The 26,814-nt window shown below is 47.6% G+C and overlaps 1 protein-coding gene across 1 annotated transcript; it reads left to right on the top strand.

Annotated features, from left to right (window-relative positions):
• Positions 1–26,814, top strand: LGALS4 (galectin 4). Its single transcript, XM_053401862.1, has 10 exons — positions 1–118; positions 5,587–5,675; positions 7,514–7,715; positions 9,316–9,453; positions 11,382–11,438; positions 21,008–21,043; positions 21,657–21,686; positions 22,455–22,543; positions 23,548–23,707; positions 26,535–26,814. Exons 1-10 carry the CDS (start codon positions 74–76, stop codon positions 26,679–26,681), a joined length of 993 nt encoding a protein of 330 aa, XP_053257837.1. The 5' UTR covers positions 1–73; the 3' UTR covers positions 26,682–26,814.

Genomic DNA, 26,814 nt, shown 5'->3' with positions numbered 1-26,814 from the left:
TCTGGGTGGCTCTGGGAGGTTTTCCTGCAGCCGGTCTTGATCCACATCTGAGCAGAAGTCAGACTGCGGCACCATGGCTTTCGTCCCAGCACCCGGTTACATGCCCACCTACAACCCGGTAAGCCTTCAGCCTCCATCTCTCCCTGCGCAATCTGCGCTCTCGTATTCTCTGCAAGAAAATAATAAAATTTGCCGTCATTTACCTGAGTCTTCCGTTCCCTTTCTCCCCTCCCAAAGACTTGCTCCTGGATTTTAAAAATAGCAGTTGTACTTATGGCTCATTCGCACTTACCCAGTCAAATGGGCAGGGTGCAAATTAATAATAATAATAATAATAATAATAATAATAATAATAATAATAATAATAAACCAACTTTTGCCCTGCTCTTTCCAGGCACAGGTTCATGCTTTTATAAGCTCTGTGTTTGAGCTCTCTTTCTCTCTCTCTTTTGGCCCAGAGCTACCCCCCCCCAAAAAAACCCCTCAGCTCTTTAACGTTGAAGCGCCACGAACGATAATTCGCGTCTTCTGCGAATTGCAGTTGGCTCCAATTCACATTTAAAGAGCAGGTTATCGTGGGGAAAACTCCAGAGCAAAAGAGAGAGAGCGCTTGGACACAGAACTTTAAAGCTCAGAGGGAAGTGTGGAGCAGCCCTCGTTTATTTATTTAAATCAAACAGAAGCATTTGGCAGAGCTGCCTCTAAGGCGCCTTTAAATTTCATTTCAATCTGTATCACAAACAGGTTTTCCTATCTGAAGTTACTGTAGATTTGTATTGATAAGTAACCTTGCCCAACTCACACACATTCTCTCTCTAGAGAAGAATTTGCTACCGTTTTATCCAAGAGTTCTGTGAGTTTCTGAAGCTTGCGCTGCCTGGAGTTCGGTTCAAGCACTCCGTTTGAGAAGAAGCCCCTCCAGATCTCCCCACTCCCCCAGTCTAAGAACTGCCAGGGCACTATGAACGAAAGTGTGAGCAGTTCCTTTAGAAAGCACTCGCCGCAACTGGTGCCTGGGATTTTAGGCCATTGAACTGTCCTAGCAAATGGCTTTGACACCGGTGACCTGCTGTCTATTTTATTAAGGGTGCCGGAAGTCACGGCAATTGTAACACAGAACACACTCCACAGACGTACCTGCGTGTCCTCCCCACTCCCTTGGTTGCACTTTTATTAAAATTAGTAAAGGTAAAGGGACCCCTGGCCATTAGGTCCAGTCGTTACCAACTCTGGGGTTGCGGCGCTCATCTCGCTTTATTGGCCGAGGGAGCCGGCGTACAGCTTCCGGGTCATGTGGCCAGCATGACTAAGCCGTTTCTGGTGAACCAGAGCAGCACACGGAAACGCCGTTTACCTTCCCGCCGGAGCGGTATCTATTTATCTACTTGCACTGGTGTGCTTTTGAACTGCTAGGTTGGCAGGAGCAGGGACCGAGCAACGGGAGCTCACCCCGTCGCGGGGATTCGAACCACCGACCTTCTGATCGGCAAGTCCTAGGCTCTGTGGTTTAACCCACAGCGCCACCCGCGTCCACACAATATAAATAATGCCAGGCCTCAATATAGCTTAAACTCAATATAGTTTAAAAACGGCACAAGTCAAATGCAAAACGCTGGGTAATGCCCCTCTAGAAATCCTTCGGTTGCCACTGCTTCCACTCTTTCTGAGTTTCTGCTCCTCTGCCTATCTCCACTGCTTGCTTGCTTGCTCACTTATGGTAGGGGGGCAGGTGAGCAGATGGTAAGAATCAGGGGAAAGAAAAACAGGACAAGGACTGACCCCCCCAAAGGAGTTCAAAGTCGGGAAGCCAACTTTGGCGCAGACCTCGGGATGTGCCAGTAAGGTTGACTCCTGACTCTGACCTGGGCAGCATCCCAGACTATGTCCCAGAATCTTTTGCAATGCACAGAGATTTCCCCCAGGAGACAAGCTGATTTGTCAAGGAGAGGAAGAAAAGTCCTAAAAACCGGTCAATTTACTCAATGCAGCAAACTGAGCATTTTTCAAGGTCCTAAACGTGTTTCCGTGCGCTGCTCTGGTTTCGCCAGAAGTGGCTTAGTCATGCTGGCCACATGACCTGGAAAAACTGTCTGTGGACAAATGTCAGCTCCCTTGGCCAGTAAAGCGAGATGAGCGCCACAACCCCAGAGTCGTTCGCGACTGGACGTATCTGTCAGGGGTCCTTTACCTTTTTAACATCATAATAATAATACAGTGGTACCTTTGGATGCGAACAGGGTCTGTTCCGGAGCCCCATTCGCATTCTGAGTAGAACGTAACATGCGTCTGCGCATGCGCGGGGCGCGGGTCGCCGCTTCCGTGCATGCGCGTGATGTCATTTTGAGCGTCTGCGCATGCGCGAGCGGCGAAACCTGGAAGTAACATGTTCCGTTACTTCCGGGTCACTGTGGAGCGTAACTTGAAAACCCTCAACCTGAAGCATATTTAACCCGATGCATGACTCTAATAATAATTTATTATTTATACCCCACCTATTATTTACACCCCACTCTGGGCAGCTTCCAACAAAATATTATATAGTCCTTCAGATATTAAAAGCTTCCCTATACAGGGCTGCCTTCAGATGTCTTCTAAAAGTCTGGTAGTTGTTTTTTTCCTTTGACATCTGGTGGGAGGGCGTTCCACAGGGCGGGTGCCACTACCGAGAAGGCCCTCTGCCTGGTTTGCTCCAGTGCTCCTTTTCCTGATGGGGACTTTGCCAGGTATATAATGCACCTGTTCCAATTTCCCTTTTAGCCAGGAATTTGAAGCGTTTGGTCAATTTTGTTGCACCGATTAATCCATGTGTGCTTTCTACCCTAGCGGAGTGTTTGAGCCCGGCTCCCTAATGCACGGCTAGGGGGGCCATTGGGTTAACACAACAAGGCCTATGCCTTCCTTCATATGGGGGTGGGGAGGGCACTTCAATGAACGCTGACCATCCGTGGATCCTGATTTTGCCAGTCCGACCCAGAAGGCGGAAATGTTCCCCTTCCTTGTTTTTTTGGTTTTAATTCTGTGCGTGCAAAGATCTGATAAGGGTACGTGGCCAGCCAGCCATCCACCCGACCTCTTCCTCAACGCACCTTTCCCAAGTTCAGATCCTGTGGATAAAAGCAGAACTCATTTGCGGCTTGGACCTCAGCCAGCCTGCTCCACCCTAAGCGAGTCCGTTTCATAGCTGGATGGCTTAATAATTAACACGGCGCTTTCTGCAGATTCCCAACCGATCTTGCCGAAAGCAAAGGATGAGCTGGCAGCTTGGGCCATTCCAGGTTCTCGGTTTCCCAGTCTTAAGTACAATCCTCCACAATTTCTGAACCCGTTTTGAAATAAAAATAAAGAAAAGGTTATCGGGGAAAACAATCAGGGCTTTGAGTGCAGGGTTCCCCAGACAGGCACATTTTTGTCCTGATATACATAAGAAGAGTAGAAGAGCAAGTGGCCCAATTGGCCCAGCGCCCACCCAGATCCCTGTGGCAAACCCGCAAGCAGAATTCGAACACAAGATCCCTCTCTCCTCCTGTGGTTTCCAGAAACAAGCGTTTGGAAACATTACGGCCTCTTGACAGTGGAGACAGAGCGTAGCCACCAAATACATTTTTTGCAGGCTGGTTCAGGTGCATGAAAGGGACGTGGGTGGCGCTGTGGGTTAAACCACAGAGGCTAGGACTTGCTGATCAGAAGATTGGTGGTTCGAATCCCCGCGACGGGGTCAGCTCCCGTTGCCCGGTCCCTGCCCCTGCCAACCTAGCAGTTCGAAAGCACCTCAAAGTGCAAGTAGATAAATAGGTGCCGCTCTGGCGGGAAGGTAAACGGCGTTTCCGTGCGCTGCTCTGGTTCGCCAGAAGCGGCTTAGTCATGCTTGCCACATGACCCGGAAGCTGTACGCCGGCTCCCTCGGCCAATAAAGCGAGATGAGCACTGCAACCCCAGAGTCGGCCACGACTGGACCTAATGGTCAGGGGTCCCTTTACCTTTACCTCAGGTGCATGAACTTGGATCTCAGTATATTGTAGGGTTACCAGACGTCCCCTTTACCCGGGGACAGTCCCCGGATTTGCAAATCTGTCCCCAGACAAATTCCTTCCCCGGAATGTCCCCGGATTTCATTAAATGTCCCCGGGAAATATGACACCCTGCTCTCCTGGAGTAATATGCAGGTGAGCAATGGGAAGAGAAGAGATCACGGGTGGGCGGCCATTGCCAAGGCAGGGTGCAAGGCGCACGGTTTCTCTGCTGGGCAAGGTGCAAAGCTCTTCTTTCGCTCCCTGTGAAACTCTCAAAACGAAGGGGGAAGGGGGCAGGAGATCGGGGGAGGCTCGGGAGTCACGGGCGGGTGGACCGCAGTTGTCCAGGAGGGGTGCAAGGGGCGCGTTTCTCTGCTGGGCAAGGCATGGAGGGGTGAGATGACTTTGATCCCCTCGGCCAACTGGAGCAGCGGCAGAGCTGGCGCGGAGCCGGGGAGCTGAGAGTGAGAGAGAGTGTGAACGAGAGTGTGTCCCTGGCAGCCGGGAACTGCAGATATCAACTTGGAACAGGAAAGCCTTATGTTCTTTTAAGTTGAGGCTGCTTAAATTGAGGTAGCTCCATTGCAGGGGGTTGGCCGAGATGCCCCTCAGAGGTCCTTTCCAAATCTGTGATCCTGTGATCATCCCACCGTCATATTCTCAAACGCTGCTCCACTCACCCCAGGTTTCTCTCCTCCTCTGGACTTCTCAAGACAGCAAAACAGCTGATGTATAGATGTAATTAGGGATAATAAAGCATGTTGTTGTTTAGTCGTGTCCGACTCTTCGTAACCCCATGGAGCAGAGCACGCCAGGCACTCCTGTCTTCCACTGCCTCCCGCAGTTTGGTCAAACTCATGCTGGTTTGAGAACACTGTTCAACCATCTCGTCCTCCGTCATCCCCTTCTCCTTGTGCCCTCCATCTTTCCCAACATCAGGGTCTTTTCCAGGGAGTCTTCTCTTCTCGTGAGGTGGCCAAAGTATTGGAGCCTCAGCTTCACGATCTGTCCTTCCAGTGAGCACTCAGGGCTGATTTCCTTCAGAATGGAGAGGTTTGATCTTCTTGCAGTCCATGGGACTCTCAAGAGTCTCCTCCAGCACCAGAATTCAAAAGCATCCATTCTTCGGCGATCAGCCTTCTTTAAGGTCCAGCTCTCACTTCCATACATCACTACAGTGGTACCTCGGGTTACATACGCTTCAGGTTACAGACGCTTCAGGTTACAGACTCCGCTAACCCAGAAATACTACCTCGGGTTAAGAACTTTGCTTCAGGATGAGAACAGAAATCATGCTCCGGTGGTGCGGCAGCAGCGGGAGGCCCCATTAGCTAAAGTGGTGCTTCAGGTTAAGAACAGTTTCAGGTTAAGAACGGACCTCCAGAATGAATTAAGTTCTTAACCCGAGGTACCACTGTACTGGAAAAACCATAGCTTTAACTATACGGTCCTTTGTTGGCAAGGTGATGTCTCTGCATGTAATTTTTTTTTTTTAAGTGTCCCCCGGATTCATTGAAAAGAATCTGGTAACCATATATATTGCATCTCTCACACCCCCAAACCTCTTGTCTTTCAGCCCCTCCCTCATACCCAGCCGGTCCCCGGTGGGCTTCGCCCCGGCATGTCCATATATGTGGCAGGGATGGTTCCACAACATACCAAGAGGTAAGAGGTCCTTTTTGGGTAGGAGGGGTGGCCACAGAACTAAGACTGACCACCTGGGACTAGCTTACCTGCAAGATCGCCTGAGCCCTTCTATCCCCTCTCGACCGCTTCCGATCTGCAGAACTGGCATCCTTACAGGTGCCACAAAACACCCCTTTCCACATTCGTATGAAATATTTTAGTGTGGTAGCACATGCACTTTGGAACTCCTCGCCTATTGAAACCTTCAATTTACTCTTTTTTAGCAAATGCCCCAAACATCTTTTTTTTTTTAAGGCAAGTCTATCCAGACATGTAGAATGTTGGACATGTGTTCTAACCTGTTTTCAGCTTATCGTTGATTTTAATTGTTTTTCGAACGTTTGCAAACTGCTCTTATTGAGAATTTTATTCTTTTATTATGTTTGGGAACTGCTTTGAGGTGGTTGTTTCTTACACTCAAGTGGTAAATAGTAAAGGTAAAGGTAAAGGGACCCCTGACCATTAGGTCCAGTCGTGGCCGACTCTGGAGTTGCGGTGCTCATCTCGCTTTATTGGCCGAGGGAGCCGGCATACAACTTCCAGGTCATGTGGCCGTTTACCGCCAGAGTGGTACCTATTTATCTACTTGCACTTTGACGTGCTAGGTTGGCAGGAGCAGGGACCGAGCAATGGGAGTTTACCCCGTCGCCGGGGATTCGAACCGCTGACCTTCTGATCGGCAAGCCCTAGGCTTTTAACCCACAGTGCCATCCGCGTCCCTCAAGTGGTATATACATTTTATCAAATAGATTTATTTATTTTTTTAAAGTGTGATAATATATCCTCTCTCTTTAACGCTGCATATTCTGCAAAAGCCCACATCCTCTACCAAGAAACTTCCACATTAATGTAGTTTTGTGCAAACGTGGCAAAAAGAGAGAGAGCAGATCTGATTATTCTTTTTATTCTCCTAGCCCTAGGTCAGAACTAGAAGCTACGTCATTGCTTCTTGGCTGCTATAAATCCTCATTTAGGCTGCAGTTTTGTACCCACTTAACGGGAAGGAAGCCCAACTGATCTCAGCAGAACTTTCTTCTCCATGGACTATATTGATTGATTTCGCGACATTCATATACTGTAACTCTTGACTGTTAATAATAATAATAATAATAATAATAATAATAATAATAATAATATATTATTTATACCCCGCCCATCTGGCTGATTTTCCCCAGCCACTCTGGGCGGCTTCCAACAAAACACTAAAATACAATAACCTATTAAACATTAAAAGCTTCCCTAAACAGGGCTGCCTTCAGATGTCTTTTAAAAAGAAGATAGCTGCTTATTTCCTCCACATCTGAAGGGAGGGCGTTCCACAGGGCGGGCGCCACTACCGAGAAGGCCCTCTCTCTGGTTCCCTGTAACCTCACTTCTCGCAATGACGGAACCGCCAGAAGGCCCTCGGTGCTGGATCTCAGTGTCCAGGCTGAATGATGGGGGTGGAGACGCTCCTTCAGGTATACAGGACCGAGGCCGTTTAGGGCTTTAATAAAACCTCAAAGCAGTTTTCCAAAATGTGCGCATTTTAGCTTCAGATACTTTAGCCTTAGAACTTGCTCCTTGCATGTTTTGAATCGTATTCCGAAGCAAGGACTGGTAACTTGCTATATATATATATATGAGCAATGAGGGCTAGTAACTTGCCTATTGTTATTTAAAGGGAAGCCACCCTTTGAAGGATGCCAAATTCAGTGCAAATCAAGCCTTACGGGACGTGGGGTGGAAAATGTGGGCAACACAATATAAAAGCAAACAGGTTGCCCTCTGACTATATTTTATTGTTTTCCCCATTTATTTCCATCCATGGTTTCCAGATTCAGCCTGAACTTTGTCTGTGGCATGAACGACGGGGCCGACATTGCCCTACACTTCAACCCCCGCTTTGATGGCAAAGACAAGGTCGTCTTGAACACCTTCCAAGGGGGCAAGTGGGGCAAGGAGGAACACCATAGCATGCCGCTCCAAAAGGGTTCACACTTCGAGGTCATCATCGTCGTCAACCCCGACGGATACCAGGTTTGTGTGAGCACCCAAGGGTGTAAGACCCACCCATTCTCTGTGCGGGTCCCAGAGTTCGTCGTCCGTTCAGCCTGAATGCAGGAGATGCTGATGTCTGTACACAATAGGATAAATAGGTAAAGGTAAAGGGACCCCTGACCATTAGGTCCAGTCGTGGCCAACTCTGGGGTCGCGGTGCTCATCTTGCTTTATTGGCCGAGGGAGCCAGCGTACAGCTTCCGGGTCATGTGGCCAGCATGACTAAGCCGCTTCTGGCGAACCAAAGCAGCGCATGGAAATACCGTTTACCTTCCCGCCGGAGTGGTACCTATTGATCTACTTGTACTTTGATGTGCTTTTGAACTGCTAGGTTGGCAGGAGCTGGGACTGGACAATGGGAGTTCACCCCGTCGCGGGGATTTGAACCGCCGACCTTCTGATCGGCAAGTCCTAGGCTCTGTGGTTTAACCCACAGTGCCACCCGCGTCCCTAATAGGTTAAATAGCAGCCTCCTGCTCTGATGCCATGGAATGTTCAACAATATTTGACATCCGTGTAATTATACAAAATGTGCAAACTAGTGCAAACATACCATGATGAGACCAATATAAATTGCCATTCTACAGATGTGTGCCCCATTCCTCCTGCTGCGATAAGCTTTTCTCCCAGATCTGCTTCTCTCCCAGATCCAGAAGACACATGAACAGGGTGGGGGAGAGGTTGGCTTCATGCAGGCACAGTCTCCAATTGCTTGGGGGAGGGGGGAAACCCTGGAGACAAGGGGACTTAAGCATCTGTGGGGAGGCTGGGACCTTCAGTCTCAGCAACCGCTTCATGGTAGCAAGACCGACTGGAGATGAGCTGCTGTGCCCCTTAGGCCTGACACTCCTGTGTCTTTGCTAATAGTTCACTCTAACTTTCTCAGTGTGATTTATTGCTGGCTCACACTTCAGTAGGGTTGCTGGGTGTGAAGGAAAGTGGGAGATTGGGTAGGAACATAGCTGTCAACTTACAGATTTGAAAACAAGGGACCAGCAGCCTTTAAAATAAGGGATCAGCAGCCAAAATAAGGGATTTTCCAAGGGACACAGGTGTCTTCAACTTCTGAGCCCCTCTGAGCCAAAGGCAGAAAGCCCAGCCAGCAGCCAAACGAAGCTTCAAGCGGTGGTTCCCACAGCGCACCAACCCAGCAAAGGGGATGCAGCAAGGAAAACCACCGTCACCACTCTGCTGGGAAGCGCTGAGCAAAGGCGAGTCCCCAGGCAACGTGGCCGATTTGATCGGCACAAGGCATGCAAGCTCCACCCCCAGTCGTTCTTAGACTCCTTATTGGGTGAGCAACACAGCCAAGCAACACAGTTGGAGCCTCCCTCCTCCCTGGCCGGCAGGGAGGGAGGGAGAGGAGCTGCTTCCTTTGAAACCCGGGAAATTTAAGGGACATCATCAATAAGGGACAGCAGCGGGACACGACGCTGGGATAAGGGACTTTCCCGCCAAATAAGGGGCGGTTGACAGCTATGGGTAGGAATGGAATGGAGCGGCTGAAATGATGGGGGCAGACTTTCGGGGGGCTGCAAAGGGGCTCACTTGCACCTCCTCCTCATTTGTGTCCTGGCAGATCCTTGTGAACAGGAACCCCTTCTGCACCTTCGGCCACAGGATCCCTCCTGAGCGAGTCCAGGCTGTGCAGGCCAATGGCGACCTGGAGCTGCAGTCAGTGACCACCATCGGAGGAGGAGCCATGATGGGAGGCGGGGTGAGCATCTGAGATCGTGGAAGGGGGGCCATTTTCACCCTTCTGGACAAGTTTCCAGGGCACCATGCGGCAGCAGTGGGAGGGGTCAGCAGCAAAAGTGGGTGGAGCAATGGATGCTAATTTACTCTCATGCACAGACAGACCCTCTCTATCGTCCAATCAGGCAAGCGAGAATCTTTATCAGAGTTCAAGGACACATTCCAGGAAGGCAAAAAGGAGGTTGCAAAGCACGGCTTGTAGATAGGGGTGTGGTCTGTGTGGGAGTGGCCTAAGGAGAGGGGGTGTGGCCTAAGGAGATGGGTCAGGGCTTGGGGACAGTGCTAGTGGCCAGATAAAGAGTTCTCAAGGCCCACATTTGGCCCCCAGGCCTGAGGTCTCCCACTCCTAAGTAGAGATGAAGGTGGACTTTGATTCGATTTCCATTTGATGGCAAATCCGAAACAATACGAAAAGCGAAACACAGCCCTCCCACAAAATTCACACCACCCTGAATTTTGAAGGGTGGTTCGCCAAACATCCAACATTTCCCAAAATGCATGCAAGAGCGAATAAGAGTTAACGCAATAGAGTAGATGGCATATAAGGGAGAAACGGCTTGCAAAATGTGTTAGCCAAAACTGCATATTAAATAGTGTTCGCTAGGAGAAATTTGCACTAAGATGCTGGCGAGTTTTCATGAGGGTTAAATTGCAAATTGCTGCAGGAGTCCGGAGAACTGAACTTAAGATCGAGGAATGGAAAACAGCAGATCCACAAGCAGCGAAAATGAAGCAGCAATAAACAGCTATCAATTTGCTGCCTCTTTGCGATGGCCAAAAACCAGCTGAGGTGGCTGCTTCACTCCACCCAACGGTAGAGCCGGCCCTGTTAAGAGTCACAAAATGAAATACAGTGGTACCTTGGGTTACAAACTTAAATCGTTCCGGAGGTCCGTTCTTAACCTGAAATCGTTCTTAACCTGAGGCGTGCTTTCGCTAATGGGGCCTCCTGCTGCCACCGCACCGCTGGTGCGTGATTTCCGTTCTCATCCTGGGGCAAAGTTCTCAACCCGAGGTACTACTTCTGGGTTAGCGGAGCCTGTAACCCGAAGTGTTTGTAACCCGAGGTACCACTGTAATGGTGTCTCTCTGCTGGGGAGAAGGGGAAAGGTTTTGCCATAGGTGCCAAAATAGGGGCAACCCTCATTGGGTACAGGACCCCAAGAATTGGGAGGGACTTAGGGCACCATCCAGACTGACGCCACTCCGAACCCACGAAAACAGCTTGACTGGCCTCGAGTTCTAGGCTCCTTGACTTTGAGCAGAGCAGGAGAGAGATGACATTTGCTCCTTCTCCTCCAGAGTTGGGGAAGCCAGTGTGGTGTAGTGGTTAAGAGCGATAGACTCGTAATCTGGTGAACCGGGTTCGCGTCTCTGCTCCTCCACATGCAGCTGCTGGGTGACCTTGGGCCAGTCACGCTTCTCTGAAGTCTCTCAGCCTCACTCACTTCACAGAGAGTTTGTTGTGGGGGAGGAAGGGAAAGGAGAATGTCAGCCGCTTTGAGACTCCTTCAGGTAGTGATAAAGTGGGATATCAAATCCAAACTCTTCTTCTTCCAGATGTGGTTGGACTGCAACTCCCAGCTGGCCCAGCCAATCGGCCAATGGTCAGGGGTTGATGGGAGTTGTAGTCCGGCAAAATCTGGAAGGCTGCAGGCTCCCCGTCGCTGATATAGAGCAGGGTTTCCCAAACTGTTTTTGAACTACAACTCCCATCGTCTCCAGCTAGCGAGGCCAGTGGTCAGGGATGATGGGAATTGTAGTCCGAAAACAGAGAGAGACCCAGATTTCGGGAAGAGGCCCGCTGTTTCCCCAGCCATGAAGTGGACACAGACGAAAGGCCTCCCCTCCCTATTGCCTCAATCTTATTTGCTTCTCTTTCTGGTGCAGGGAATGCCAGGGATGCCAGGGATGCCAGGGCAGCAGTATCCAGCAATGGGGATGCCTGTAAGTACTGCAAGGAGGCGGGGAATTTCAAGGGGGCGGGGACTGGGCAGGGCACAGGTTGTGTTGCTGGGATACTGCCAGGGAGGCAAAGTCCATCATAGCCCCCAAGCCGGCTGCCGGACGATCCATCGACCTCCCGTAGACAGGCAATATCAGCAATTAGCGACACGAAGCCTCAGAAATAGATTGCCACATTCTTAGGCTGGTGCACACTCCATCAGCAGAATTCACACAGTGAAAGATGCACAGCAGGAGAGCATTTTCCCAAGTTTATTCAGCGTTGATCAGAACAAAGAAAAACATGACCGTCTGCATCGGTATGCTTAGGCACGAAGGAAACGAAAGCAACTGAAAACATAAACATCCTGTGAACAGGAAATACGCAGACTCTGTGACTCACAAAGCCTGCTCCCTTTTAAGGTGGAATGGAAATATCCTAACATTTTGGGTGTTTGGGTGGTGTGTGTGGTGCAGAGGAGATGAGTTGAGAGGCAGTGCGGCGCAGTGGTTAGAGCGCCGGGCTGTGAGCGAGGCGACCAGGGTTTGAATCCTCGCACGTTCATGAAGCTCACTGGGTGACCTTGGGCTTAGCCTACCTCACAGGGTAGTTGTGCGGATAAACTGGGGGGGGGGGGAGGACCTCGCACACCTCCTTGAGCAACTTGGAGGAAAAGTTGGAGCAGATATACATGAACAAATAGAGATCTATGTCTCGGGAGGCCAAATGGAGAGTTCTGTGCAGGTCTGATAAATTCTGCCGCACCACAACCTCAGTTGAATGGTCTGTATAGGCCACACTTTTTAAAATCACTTTAATCACCGTGTTCTGATCTCTTGCTCGTTGAGGCAGCAGCAATTGCTTTCAAATTCTCTACAAATGGGTTTGGGGCACCACAATACACAAAGCACAACAGGCGTATTTTTCGCTCTATAGGACGCACCGGACCACAAGACACACCTAGTTTTTAGAGGGGGGAATCAATAAAAAAAATATTATTTCCCCCCAGGCCCCAAAGAGCAGTGGACAGGCTGCGCGCAGCCTGTCCGCTTCTCCCAGAGCTTCTCGGGGCTGCGGGGGAAGCCCAGGTCCCCCCCCCCAGCCCCAAGAGCAAAGAAGCCAAGACAGCAAGCGGGATCCATCTCACTGGCTGTCTTGGCTTCTGCCATAGCCGCGAAACCTCTCCAGCCGGGAGCTAAACCTCTCCAACATGGCTAAAGAAGCGTGGCTAAAGAAGCCAAGGCAGCGAGCGCGATCCATCCCGCTCACTGCCTTGGCTTCCTCTTTAGCCTTGCGCAGCCTCTCCCGGCTATGGCAATTCCCCCACCTCCTGCAAAAGCCCACAGGAGCCGCGCACCCTTTAAGCAGCGTGTGGTTCCTGCGGGCTTTTCTACGAGGAGGGAGAAGGGACTGACTAGCCGCGTCAGTCCCTTATCCCTCCTGGGGAAAAGCCCGCAAGAGCCGCGTGGAGCGTGTGTGCGGCTCTTGGGGGCTTTTCCTGCCTGCCTCCCCCCTGCATTCGCTCCATAGGATGCACAGACGTTCCCCCTTAGTTTTTAAGAGGGAAAAAGTGCGTCCTATGGAGCGAAAATTGTTGGGATACTGCCAGGGAGATAAAATCCATCTGAGCCCCCAAGCTCGGCGCCGGACGATCCATCGACCTCCCGTAGCCACGCAGTACCAGCAATTTAGCGACACAAAGCCTCAGGCTTGTGCACACTCTGTCAGCAGAATTCACACAGCAAAAGTTGCATAGCAGGACAGCATATTTACAGTTTATTCAGCGTAGGTCAGAACAAAAGAAGACATGACCGTCTGCTCCGACTGCTCAGGCAAAACGGCAGAAAACGAAAGGAACAGACAACAGAATCATCCTGTGAGACAGGAAATGTGCAGGCTGTGACACAAACATCCTGCTTCCTTTTAAGGTGGAACGGAAATATCCTAACAAAAAATACAGTAATAACTGTGAACATTTTATTGGTTGTGAGTTCCTGTATAACAGAATCCTTAGGTAAAACTAGAAAAGTCCTCAAGTGACGAGAACAACACAGCTGATGTAGACTGCTGCCACAAGGATTGTGTTGTACAGGAACTCACAAGAAGAAACAATAAGAAAAGATAAGAAAAGAAGAAATGTATTGGGACCAGAAACTCTTGGAAGATTGGAGTAAATATACAAGTTATTTGAAAGACAATTGTAACGGACTTCCGGAGGCGGCGCAAAACCGTGATGGCGGACCTCTTCGAGCTCTGAAGAGGGGCACCGCAGAAAAGGGTTGCTCGCGACGGCGCAGCGGCAACCCATCAAGATAAACCACGGGCAGAGTGAGTCCGTGGCCGTGGGACCCGGCGGGCACCTGGAGCGACCCCGAAATCACAAAAGGAACCCCGTAAGGGGCTCCGGAGTGAAGGAGGGGGAGCGGTGCTGTGGGTTCATCGCTCTTTCTGCGGAGGCGAAGCCGCGCGGCTGTCACGGATGAGCGCTGACCTTTCTTCCAAGAAACATCGGGCTGAAACATCAAACCCGTGAGTAAGGACCTAAGATTCTACAAATCAAATCGGAAAATTTGGCTAAAAACGGGAGACGAGAAAGAGGAAGTCCGTCTTCCGACACTGCTTTCAAGATCAAAGCAGACGGTCTAAAGAGCGGAAAGCGCTGTGAACAGGGAAGCTTTGAAGCTTTAAATCGGGACTTTCGTGCACATTTGAATTTTACTTTTAAAGAATAAATACAGCATAAAATTGACCTGGAGCGGACACCCCAAGGGCAAGGGAAGACTCTAACCCCAAATTCCCGGGTGGCCGGGTAAAGTTGTTTAAACTGCGGAACTGTTGCAAGCTTCCAGATACTTTTGTAACTGGATAGTGTAATTTTGAGCTCACCTAGCTGAAGTGGATACAATTGCAGGCACCTTGCTGGAACTTTGTTATATGTTTAAAAGGGCTCTGCAGGACCTTTCTTTTAGCGTGCTGGAACTAATTTGCTTTTAAAATTGTTTTTAAAGTTGGAACAAAGAGACTTTAATTGCGGAAAGTTACCTTCTTCTTACTAAAACTTTGGTGGCACTCCCCCTAGAGGACATTGGGAATATAGAGGCCTGGGAAAGTTTCTCTGTTTACCTTCTCTCAATAGACTGTTTTTAATTCTGGACTTGCCTTTCCCATGGGATTACAACACTTGACCTTGAACGTTGACTGATGAGTGGCACAGGAAAGACAAGAGCAGCCAAAGCTAAGGAAGCTAAGGAGAAAGAGAAAGCAAAAAAGCAAGCACAGCTTTTGCAAACAACTTTAACTCAGGGACGTAGATTATCAGTTCCAGCTGTGCTTGCGACACAAAAAGTAGAAACCGAAAAGCCTGAAAAATCTGAAGAGGAAGATATGGCAGCAGGAGGAGCTGAGGCAGTACTGAAACAAGTTTTGGAACAATTGTCAGCAATAAATCAAAAAATTGATAACCAATCAACAAAAATTGACCAAGCAACATCCTCGATCCAGAAATTGACAGATCAGGTTTCCCAACATACCCAAGCAATTGAAAAATTGCAAGGAGCAACAGAAGAGAATCGTAAACTGGCAGGGGAAGCCGTTCAAATTGCAACATCAGCTAAAAAAGAAGTCGAGGAAGTTAAAGCGGAAGTCAAGCCTCTTCATAAACAGATAGGGGACCAACAAACCTATCTCTCGTTGGTGGAATTGAAAAATCGCGAGACCAACCTCAGACTAAGGGCAGTCCCAGAAATTGAACAAGAAGATTTGAAAGGACTTTTGACAACAGAGTTTACAAAGTTCTGGGACTTAAAAGAAGAAATTGATTTCAAAATTGTATCGGCTTTTCGGTTGGGAAGATTAGTAAGAAAAGATAGATCCAGAGACTGCTTAATAGCTTTGAGATCAAGGGAGGAGAGAGACAAAATACTAGGCCTACACTTCAAAAACTCAATTGTGATACAAGAGAAAAGGGTGGAAATTTACCGAGATATTCCTAAACAGTTATTGGACTTGAGAGCCACCTACTCAGATTTGGCTAAGTTGCTGAGACTCAACACAATTCCTTACAGGTGGGAGTTCCCACAAGGGCTATCATTCACTTACAAACAGAAGAAGGTTAAAATAAGATCACCAGAGGACTTACAAAAGTTCCAGCACGATCACGGAGAAGACCTCCAAAAAGAAGCAGCAGCTAATTGGCCTATACCCAACCCAGGTGGAGCAATACCTGCACCTTCGGAACCAGAGGAGAAAGAAGATACACCGCTCTAGGTGTAGCAGAATAGTTCAGGATGTCTCTGCGGCTACTCAGTTGGAATATAAATGGCGGAAATTCCCCGGAGAAAAGAAGGAGGTTATTTCACATATTGAAGAAAGAACAATTGGACATTATTTGCCTACAAGAAACCCATGTGACCAGGCTCCACAGGAAGGTTTTGGTAAATAAAAGATTAGGCCAAGAATTTATTTCGTCTGACAAAGTAAAGAAAAGAGGAGTGGTGATCTACGCTAAGGAGAGCCTGATACCCAGATTTCTATTTAAGGATGAACAAGGAAGAATTTTGGCAATTGAAATTCAAACCCAAGGAGAAAAAATATTGATATTAGGAATTTATGCCCCAAATGACGGGAAATCAGAATTTTTCAAGAAGCTGCATGAGACGTTGCTGGACTATCTGGATTATCCTAACATCATAATGATGGGAGATATGAATGGAGTGGTGTCTACACATATGGATAAGTCTTACAACCAAAACTTAACATCAGACGGCAGACTGCCCAAAACTTTTTTCGAACTGACTGACAATCTGGATTTGATCGACATATGGAGGACAAAGAACCCCCTAGGTAAAGAAGGAACTTTTTTCTCTGAGGCCCACCTGTCTTGGTCAAGGATCGACCAAATCTGGACCTCCAGGGGGCTGGCACCCAAGACTAAAAAGGTGGAAATCTGCCCAAAAACATGCTCCGACCACAACGCCTTGAAAATAGAACTTAGATTAACTCAACCCGGTTCCTTCAGATGGAGAATGAATGACACACTACTAAGAGATCAAGAGATTGTGAAAAAGGCCCAAAAAACATTAAAGGACTATTTTGAGATAAATCTGAATACTACAGTTGAAAAAAGAACGATCTGGGACGCAAGCAAAGCTCTTATGAGAGGGTTTCTGATACAACAGAATTCAATCAAGAAAAAACTCTGGAACGGAAAGAAGGACAAAATATTGGAGAAAATACACCAAGGAGAAAAAAAACTGAGAACCAAACCAAAGTCCAAGGAGGTGCTGAGAGAAATTAAATTCCACCAAGCAGAATACTCAAAATTGATTAATCAGGAGATTGAATGGAAAATAAAACAGATGAAGCAAAGATCTTTTGAATCAGCAAATAAATGTGGAAAGCTGCTAGCTTGGCAGCTGAAAAAAAGACAAAAGCTAAACACGATAACAAATCTAGAGATTGATGGAAGGATCGTACAGAAACCAGAAGAAATTAGGAGGTGCTTCCACAGATACTTCAAAGAACTGTATGCACAGGGGCCCCAGAAAGAATCAGAGATAGATCAATTTTTAAAGATAAATGGACTATCAAAAATAACTCAAGATAAAAGATCAATCTTGAACTCTACAATAACCTCACAGGAAATTGAAGGTGCCATTCAGAATATGCAACTAGGCAAATCTCCAGGCCCGGATGGACTTACCTCCAAATATTACAAGGTTCTGAAGGACTATTTGATACAACCTTTGTTGGAGGTATGTAACCAGATTATGGATGGGAAGAGGGCACCAGAAACGTGGAAAGAAGCCTTCATCACATTGATACCTAAGTCAGAATCTGAAAAGACTCAGCTTAAAAACTACCGTCCCATCTCACTCCTAAATGTGGATTACAAAATATTTGCAGACATTTTGGCAAATAGACTTAAAAAAGTCTTAAATGAAGTAATTCATAAAGACCAAGCTGGCTTTCTCCCTGGTAGACATTTATATGAGAACACTAGAAACATCATTGACATTTTAGAACTTTTGCAGACTAACAGGAACACAAGGGCGGTGTTAATCTTTATTGATGCGGAGAAAGCATTTGACAACATATCTTGGATGTTTATGAAGAAGAACTTGGAAGGGATGGGAGTGGGACGGGGGTTTGAGAATGGATTACATGCAATCTATTCAGAACAAAAAGCTAAATTAATAGTGAACAATGTGGTGACGGAGGAATTTAAAATTGAAAAAGGGACACGACAAGGGTGCCCTCTATCCCCTCTGTTATTTATTTCAGTCCTGGAGGTGCTATTGAATATGATCAGAGAGGACCGGTTGGTACAAGGGATAGAGGTCGGAGTGAAACAATATAAACTGAAAGCTTTTGCAGATGACCTAGTTTTGACACTGCAGGAGCCAGAATCCAGTACAAAAAGAGTTCTCGAACTTATATCTGAATTTGGTCGGGTGGCGGGATTTAGGTTGAATAAACAAAAAACTAAGGTTCTGACCAAAAATTTAACAATTACAGAAACAGAGGGGTTTCAGAGAGAAACAGAACTGAATGTGGTTAAAAAAGTGAAATACCTTGGGATCTATTTGTCCTCCAAGAATTTGAATTTATTTAAGGATAATTATGAGAAATGTTGGTTGGAAGTTAAAAAGGATTTAGAAATTTGGTCAAGATTGAAACTTTCCTTGTTGGGAAGAATTGCAGCTATAAAAATGAATGTGTTGCCGAAAATGTTATTTTTGTTTCAAACCTTACAGATCGTGGACAGAGTGGATTGCTTTGGAAAATGGCAGAAGGATATATCTAGATTTATCTGGCAGGGCAAAAAGCCCCGAATAAAGTTTAAAATATTAACAGATTCGAAAGAAAGAGGGGGGTTTGCCCTGCCGGACTTGAGGTTGTATTATGAAGCTGCAGCCTTCTGCTGGCTGAAAGATTGGTTTTTGTTGGAAAACACCGATGTCCTAGATCTGGAAGGTTTTAATAATGCTTTTGGATGGCACGCATACCTATGGTACGACAAGGTTAAAGCACATAAATTGTTTAAAAGCCACATTGTCAGAAAAGCAATTTTTGCAGTCTGGATGAAATATAAAGACTTACTAGAGAGTAAAACTCCGGGGTGGCTATCACCAGTGGAGGCCAAGGCCCGAAAAAGACCCAATATGGAGGCCTATTGGCCGAAATATTGGGAATTGACTGAAAAAATTGGAGACAATTGGAAGTTGCAGAGCCAGGACAAACTAAAAAATAAGGTGCGAGATTGGCTACATTATGCTCAAATTCAAGAGGTTTTCAAAATGGACAAAAAAGTTGGTTTCCAGGTGGAAAAGTCGAAACTAGAGACAGAATTGTTAGAACCAAAGACAAAGCTGTTATCTAGAATGTATAACTTGCTGCTTATGTGGAATTTACAGGATGAGACAGTTAAATCTGCTATGATTAAATGGGCACAGGATGTTGGACACAACATTATGTTTGAAGACTGGGAAAGGTTATGGAACACCGGAATGAAATTCACGGCCAGTACGGCCTTGAAGGAAAACATTATGAAAATGATATACCGGTGGTACATGACCCCAGTCAAGTTAGCTAAGATACATCACCTGTCTGACAATAAATGTTGGAAGTGTAAGGAAGCAGAGGGGACTTTCTTTCACCTCTGGTGGACATGCCCAAAGGTTAAGGCTTTCTGGGAAATGATTTACAATGAGTTGAAAAAGGTATTTAGGTATACCTTTCCCAAGAAACCAGAGGCCTTCCTGTTGGGCATGGTAGACCAGAAAGTGTTAAAGAAGGACAGAACTTTGTTTATGTATGCTAGTACAGCAGCAAGAATACTCATCGCAAAGAACTGGAAGACACAAGATTTACCCACGCTGGAGGAATGGCAGATGCAGTTGATGGACTACATGGAGATAGCTGAACTGACCGGCAGAATCCGAGATTTGGATGTAGAAACAATTGAGGTGGACTGGAAAAAGTTTAAAGACTACTTGCAAAAGTATTACAAACTGTATGAATCTTAAGACGGTGCATGATTTGGAAATGATACGCTTTAGCAATTATGATTAAGTAAATAGTAAACTAAGTGATAAAAGAGAAAAGGAGATAATATGAAATTGAACATGTTACGTTTATTTTAAAGGTATAAAAATTGTGACATAATACATTGAATATAGATACATAACATGTAAAAGTTACAATAAGGTATGACATAAGGTAACAAATTGCTGACATTGTTAATATAAAGAACGCAGAATCGGAAGGGGTGGGGAAGTCCAAGTTGGGATTTTTGTTAAAAAAAAAAAAAAATGGTTTCTTGTAAACTCCTTATTTGTTTGTAATGTATAAAATTTGGAAAGAAACGTAATAAAAAATATTATAAAAAAAAAAAAAAAGAAAGACAATTGTAACCAACTGACTTTGCGTGTAGGACTACAAGAAGTTTTGTAAGGAGAACTATATGAAATATTGCAGAAAAGATTTATGGGAATGGATTTTAAGTTATGGGTTATTAAAAGTAATAGGATAACAAATGTAAGATTAAGAGATGAGGTTTGAAAATCATTAGACGCGGTTGATGAAAGTCTCAGGCTAAAATAGCCAAAATGTTGCATAAGATGAGATGAGATGTTCTGTTTGGAAAATATATGTAAAAACTAATAAAAATGTATATTAGAAAAGAAAAGAAGAAATGTATTATCATAGGTTATACGCCGTATATATGAACGGTATATGTTGCACATACTGGGCTAGACCTTTACATTAGGAAATAGCCAACAAAATGTTCACAGTTATTATTATTCAGCCTGTTGTGCTTTGTGTATCGTGATAACTGTATTTGTGTAGCAAGGTACAGTGGTACCTCGGGTTAAGTACTTACTGTATTTTTCGCTCCATAAGACGCACCTTTTCCCTCTTAAAATCTAGGGGGAATGTGTGGTCCCTGGGGCTGGGGGGAGGAACCCGGGCTTCCCCCGCCAGCCCCACAAGCCCTGGGGAGGGCTGCCCTTCTCCCTCCTCGGGGAAAAGCCTGCAAGCGCCGCACACACACTCCACACGGCTCATGAAAGGGAGCGCTGAGCAGAACCTGGGATGCATACAGGCTCTGCTCAGCGCTCCCTTTAAATAATATTTTCTTTCTTTCTTGAATACCCCCCCCCCAAAAGTAGGTGCGCCTTATGGTCAGGTGCACCTTATGGAGAGAAAAATACGGTAATTCATTCTGGAGTTCCATTCTTAACCTGAAAGTGTTCTTAACCTGAAGCACCACTTTAGTTAATGGGGCCTCCGGTGCGCCACCGGAGCATGATTTCTGTTCTCATCCTGAAGCAAAGTTCTTAACTCGAGGTACTATCTCTGGGTTAGCGGAGTCTGTAACCTGAAGGGTATGTAACCTGAAGTGTATGTAACCTGAAGTATCACTGTATTGAATTTGTTTTGGGTTTGGGGCACCAGGCAGATGCCCGATTGTGCCAACCCCTTGATGCTGGCACAGAATTTAGTCCCCACTTTATAATTTCTCTCTCTCTCTCTCTCTCTCTCTCTCTCTCTCTCTCTCTCTCTTTAGGGCATGATGCCAGCGTACCCGTCTCCCAACCTTCCCGTAAGTACTGCGAATAGACGGGGGAAGAAGCATAAAACTTTCCCAGCAGGATGACTTGCTTAGAGCTGACCAGTGTGATTAAAGTGTTAGACCTGGGTGTTATGTACTGAAGTTCTCACCCTGGGCCAGTGGGGGGATACTGTAGATAGTTTTCGCTCATATGCAAATAAGGGATTGAAAGTGACGTTCAGTGATTGGATAGTTACAGAAAGTGGTTACTGTTGCGTTGTAGTGGAGCTCTTATATAAGCAGGCTGGCTGAACCCTTCAGTTCAGTTCTGTTCTGGCCTGCGAATAAACAAGAGCTGTTTGAAGCTGTGTTGTCTGATATGTCCACCCACAACTTAACACTGGGAGACCACAGTTCGAATCCCTGCTGGGCTGCCTCTCAGCTTAGCCTCCCTTACAAGGTTCTTGTGAGGATTAAGTGAAGAAGGGGAAGAACTGTGTATGCCACCTTCAGCTGCCTGGAGGGAAAGGTGGGAAAGAAACGCAATAAATAAATGAAAATAACAAAAGGCTATTTCTTCCCGGTGCTCATGGGATTCGGGTTGGGAGTCTCTGAGGGGATGCTGAACAGGTAAATGACCTCTTTGGTGTTTCTTCCCTCACAGGTGATGAATGCTCCTGCTTCCTACCACCCGGTAAGTGTTTGCGGGATTTGTTGATATCTTCCTTTCTCTCTCTCCTTGCTGATTCTCAGCCAGTCCAGAGCCTGCAATCTTCATCTGAGGCCCTTCTCTGTGCAGATCGTGTTTTTGGCTAACAAAGAGTTAACTCCAACTTTCACAGTGTGATTTATTGCTGGCATGCTGCTGGAAGGGTTAATAGGAAAAAGTGTTGCTGTGCTCAGTTCCTGCTTGCAGTCTTCCGCTATGGCAGGGGTCAGCAAACATTTTCAGCAGGGGGCCGGTCCACTGTCCCTCAGACCTTGTGGGGGGGCCAGGCTATTTTTTGGGGGGGGATGAATGAATTCCTATGCCTCACAAATAACCCAGAGATGCATTTTAAATAAAAGCACACATTCTACTCATGTAAAAACACGCTGATTCTTGGACTGTCTGCAGGCCGGATTTAGAAGGCGATTGGGCCGGATCCTGCCTCCAGGCCTTAGTTTGCCTACCCATGGCCTATGGGCATCTGCCTTGGGGCCTGATCCTGCTATGGGGTTGCTCTGATGTCTTCCTAAGCTTGGGCCACATTTTCCCCAGCTTGCCTCTCTTAGCCCCTGAATGGCAAACATCCCGGTGTTCCAGACACACTGGTAGCTTGAGAAGGTATTGCATATTGCCTTGAATAATAGAATCTTAGTGTTAGTTGGAAGGGACCCAAGGGTCATCTAGTCCAGCCCCCTGCAATGAATATGCTTTTCAACTCCCGCAGTCATATATCTCTATAAACTCGTGTTTCAGCAAGTGCCATACCGAGGCAACCTCGCCGGAGGGCTGGGATCCAAGAAGACCATCGTGCTGAGAGGATTCATTCCACTGCACGCTAAACAGTAAGCCGTCCTGTTTCTGTGAATAGGTGGCAGCCCTTTTCTTCTAGACCAGGGAATGGCATTAATGCAAACATTGAGCACTACTCCCTCACAGCAATTAGACCCACTTTCCACCTGATTCTTCTTGGAGACTCAGATCCCCACTGCTCTTCAGCCCAATTAGGAGTCCTGAGTTCAGGTTTCATCTTGCTGAATCCCAGAGCTATTAGAGGCTGAGAGTGATAACAAAATGGGGCTTTTCATGCGCTGTGGAAGAGAATGAGGAACCTGCAACCTCCCAGCTGTAGTTCGGCAGCTTCTGCATGGCCTCAGGTTCCCCAGCGATCGCTCCATGAAAACTGACAGGCAACGGGTTCAGGTTATGCCACACAAAAGGATTCCTTCCTTCTGTGAAAAGTTAGCACATGGCATTCACTTGCGACAAGACGCAGGCACCGTCGCCCAAAGGTGGCTTTAAGAATGGACTTAGAATGATTTGCAAAAGGGGGCAGGCCTGCCAGCTGCAATAAGCGGTGCTTGCTACGCAGAGCCCCCATGGTCAGAGGCATTCTACCTCTGAATAACAAAAATTGCAGACAAATTGACAAGGATGTGGGGGTCTGTTCCCTTTGCGCCCTGATTTGTGGGCTCCCCAGAGACGTCCAGCAGGGCTGTTATAGGAAACAGGAGGCCTTTGATTTGACCCAGCAAGGATATTTTTATTTTATTCATTTATTCATTTGTGCCATAAAATCGATATACAGTTGCAGAAAACCTCAAATCAGTTTGTGAAACAAACAGAACGGTAAGATTATTAGTGAAAACGGTTAAAGCGCCCAGAAAATAAAAAAAACTTAGTAAACTAAAAGCATGCCACCATTCTAAACACCCATCAAAACAAAAATAGCTTTTGACAGAGTCGAGTGGTGGCGCCTGCCTGATGTCCATAGGCAGGGAGTTCCAAAGTGCCGCAGCGCTAAAAGATCAATTTCTTACAAATCCTTTCCTTCCTCCTCCTCTTCCAGATTCCGGATCAACTTCAAAGCTGGCCCGGATACGGTTCTGCACATCAACCCCCGCATGAACGAGCGTGCCGTGGTCAGGAACAGCTTCCTGAACGGCCAATGGGGACGTGAGGAACGGGAGCTGTCTGTCAACCCCTTCCAAGCCGGGCAATACTTTGACGTGAGTGTTCATTTGCCCAGAGCTGAGATCTGCCCCAGCCAGGATGGGATGGTGGGGTTGGGGAGAAACGGTGCAGTTAAATAAGTTTAGACTCTGTGACACGGGAAGGAGGGCACGTGCTTAGTTGGTGATGTTTCTCGCTGCAAACAAAAAAAAAAAGCCAAAATCCAGGGAAGAGGGTCATCGCTCCGTGGCAGTTGCTTGGACAAAAGATTCCTGCTTCAGGAAAAAGATTCCTGCTTTGCAGGGGGTTGGACTAGATGAATCTTGGGGTTCCTTCCACCTCTACAATTCTATGAGTCTATGGTCCATAAGGGGACGTGGGTGGTGCTGTGGGTTAAACCACAGAGCCTAGGGCTTGCTGATCAGAAGGTCGGCGGTTCAAATCCCCGTGACGGGGTGAGCTCCCGTTGCTTGGTCCCAGCTCCTGCCAACCTAGCAGTTCGAAAGCACATCAAAGTGCAAGTAGATAAATAGGTACCGCTCCGGCGGGAGGGTAAACGGCGTTTCCATGCGCTGCTCTGGTTCGCCAGAGGCGGCTTAGTCATGCTGGCCACATGACCCGGAAGCTGTACGCCGGCTCCCTCGGCCAATAAAGCGAGCTGAGCGCCGCAACCCCAGAGTCGGTCACGACTGGACCTAATGGTCAGGGGTCCCTTTACCTTTACCTTTATGGTCCATAAGGGCAGCAGATCCTGAGCCCAAAGAATGGCAGCGGCAACTGCGGCACGCTGCTCGGAGACCAGATCTGCCCCTTCCTTGGCACCCCCATGCCACCCCTTCTGTGTCCTCTTGGCGAAGGCAGATGCTGAGGATCTCCTCAGATAATAATAATAATAATATTAATAATAATAATTTATTTATATCCAGCCCTCCCCAGCCAAAACCGGGCTCAGAGCGGTAATAACAATAAAAGTAACAGAACATTCTAAAATCAACTCATTTTAAAATCAATTCAGAATCAAATTAATGGCAACCATTGGGCTAGAGTTCTATGACCCCAAAGGATGGGGTCAGACTGCACCTTGGTCAAAGGCCTGGTGGAACAGCTCCATCTTGCAGGCCCTGCAGAAAGATGTCAAGTCCCGCAGGGCCCTAGTCTCTTGGGACAGAGCATTCCACTAGATCGGGGCCACGGCGGAAAAAGCCCTGGCTCTGATTGAGGCCAGCCTAACCTCCCTGTGGCCCAGGATCTCCAAGATGTTTTTGTTTGAAGACTGTAAGGTCCTCCGTGGGACATACCAGGAGAGGCGGTCCCGTAGGTACGAGCGTCCTAGGCCGTATAGGGTTTTAAAGGTTAAAACCAGCACCTTGAACCTGATCCTGTACCCCACCGGGAGCCAGTGCAACTGGTATAGCACCAGGTGAATGTGATCTCGTAGCGAGGACCCCGTAAGGAGTCTTGCCACGGCATTCTGCACCCGCTGGAGTTTCTGGGTCAGTCTCAAGGGCAGCCCCACGTAGAACGAGTTACAATAATCAAGGCTGGAGGTGACCGTCGCGTGGATCACAGTGGCTAGGTCAGGGCGAGAGAGGTAAGGAGCCAACTGCTTAGCTTGGCGGAGATGAAAAAATGCCGCCTTTGTTATAGCTGCAATCTGCGCCTCCATGGAAAGGGAGGTGTCGAAGATTACACTCAAACTCTTAACGGACGGTGCTGGCACTAATTGCACCCCTGCAAGAGATGGGAGTTGTTCTCGACTTTTATTCCCCTCTTGCTCCCAGTGTAGGTCTCCACTCCTGTTGGGGGGGCCACCGCCTTTTTGTGGTCTGCCTCAGGGGCCAAAATTGAATCCTGCTTTTCATTCGTGAGAATCGCAAAGCGGCTTACAAACAATAATAGAATTGTGGAGTTGGAAGGGACCCAAGTCCAATGCAGGAATCTCAGCTAAAAGCATCCATGGCTGATCGCCCTCCAACCTCGGCTTAAAAACCTCTGAGGCAGGAGAGCTCACGGCTTTCTGAGGGAGGCCATTCCCCTGTCGAACCGCTCTCCCTGTCAGAAAGTTCATCCTGACGTTCAGTCGGGATCTCCTTCCTCGTATAACAGAGCAGAACGTCACAAACGCAGCAGAAAAATAGCTGTCAACCGTCCCTTATTTGGCGGGAAACTCCCTTATCCCAGCGCTGTGACCCACTGCTGTCCCTTATTGATGATGTCCCTTAAATTTCCCGGGTTTCGAAGGAAGCAGCTCCTCTCCCTCCCTCCCTGCCGGCCAGGGAGGAGCGAGGCTCCAACTGTGTTGCTTGGCTGTGTTGCTCACCCAATAAGGAGTCTAAGAACGACTGGGGGGTGGAGCTTGCATGCCTTGTGCCGATCAAATCGGCCGCGTTGCCTGGGGACTCGCCTTTGCTCAGCGCTTCCCAGCAGAGAGGTGACGGTGGTTTTCCTTGCTGCATCCCCTTTGCCGGGTTGCTGCGCTGTGGGAACCACCGCTTGAGGCTTTGTTTGGCTGCTGGCTGGGCTTTCTGCCTTTGGCTTGGAGGGGCTCAGAAGTTGAACCTACCTGTGCTTGGAAAATCCCTTATTTTGGCTGCTGATCCCTGATTTTTGAGGCTGCTGGTCCCTTATTTTCCTATCTGTAAGTTGACAGCTATGAGCAGAAACCATACAGAATAATTGACAGATCCTCAATAAAATATTGAGCTAAGTTGGGGCCAGCCTTGCTCTGTGGCAGAAGGGACAGCGCTCATGGGCTTCGACTCCTGCTCGCAGGTTCCCCCACAGGGATCTGGTTTGGCCCCTGTAAGAACAGGGACTGGGTGGGCCGTGGGCCCGATCCGACAGGCCTTTTCTGACGCTCTCCTTCTCCCCACCCCAAAACAGCTTTCCATCCGCTGCGGCAACCAGCGCTTCAAGGTGTTTGCCAACGGCCAACCGCTCTTCAACTACAACCATCGCTACCAGAACTTCCAGCGCATCGACACGCTCGAGATTGATGGAGACGTGGAGCTTTCGTACATCCAGTACTGAGCCAAGAAGGAGGGGAAGGGAGTCGCAAGCACCAAGCACCCAGCTGGATTTTTTATGCAACACCCACCTCCTTTGGTTCAAGGAAGAAATGGAATTTCTAATTGGCAGCTGCAATAAAGCGTCTTGTTTTGAA

The sequence above is a fragment of the Podarcis raffonei genome, chromosome 8 (genome assembly GCF_027172205.1).
Source record: "Podarcis raffonei isolate rPodRaf1 chromosome 8, rPodRaf1.pri, whole genome shotgun sequence".
NCBI lineage: Eukaryota > Metazoa > Chordata > Lepidosauria > Squamata > Lacertidae > Podarcis > Podarcis raffonei.
Note: the sequence above shows the minus strand (reverse complement) of the source record. Positions and strands in the feature narration are given on the sequence as shown.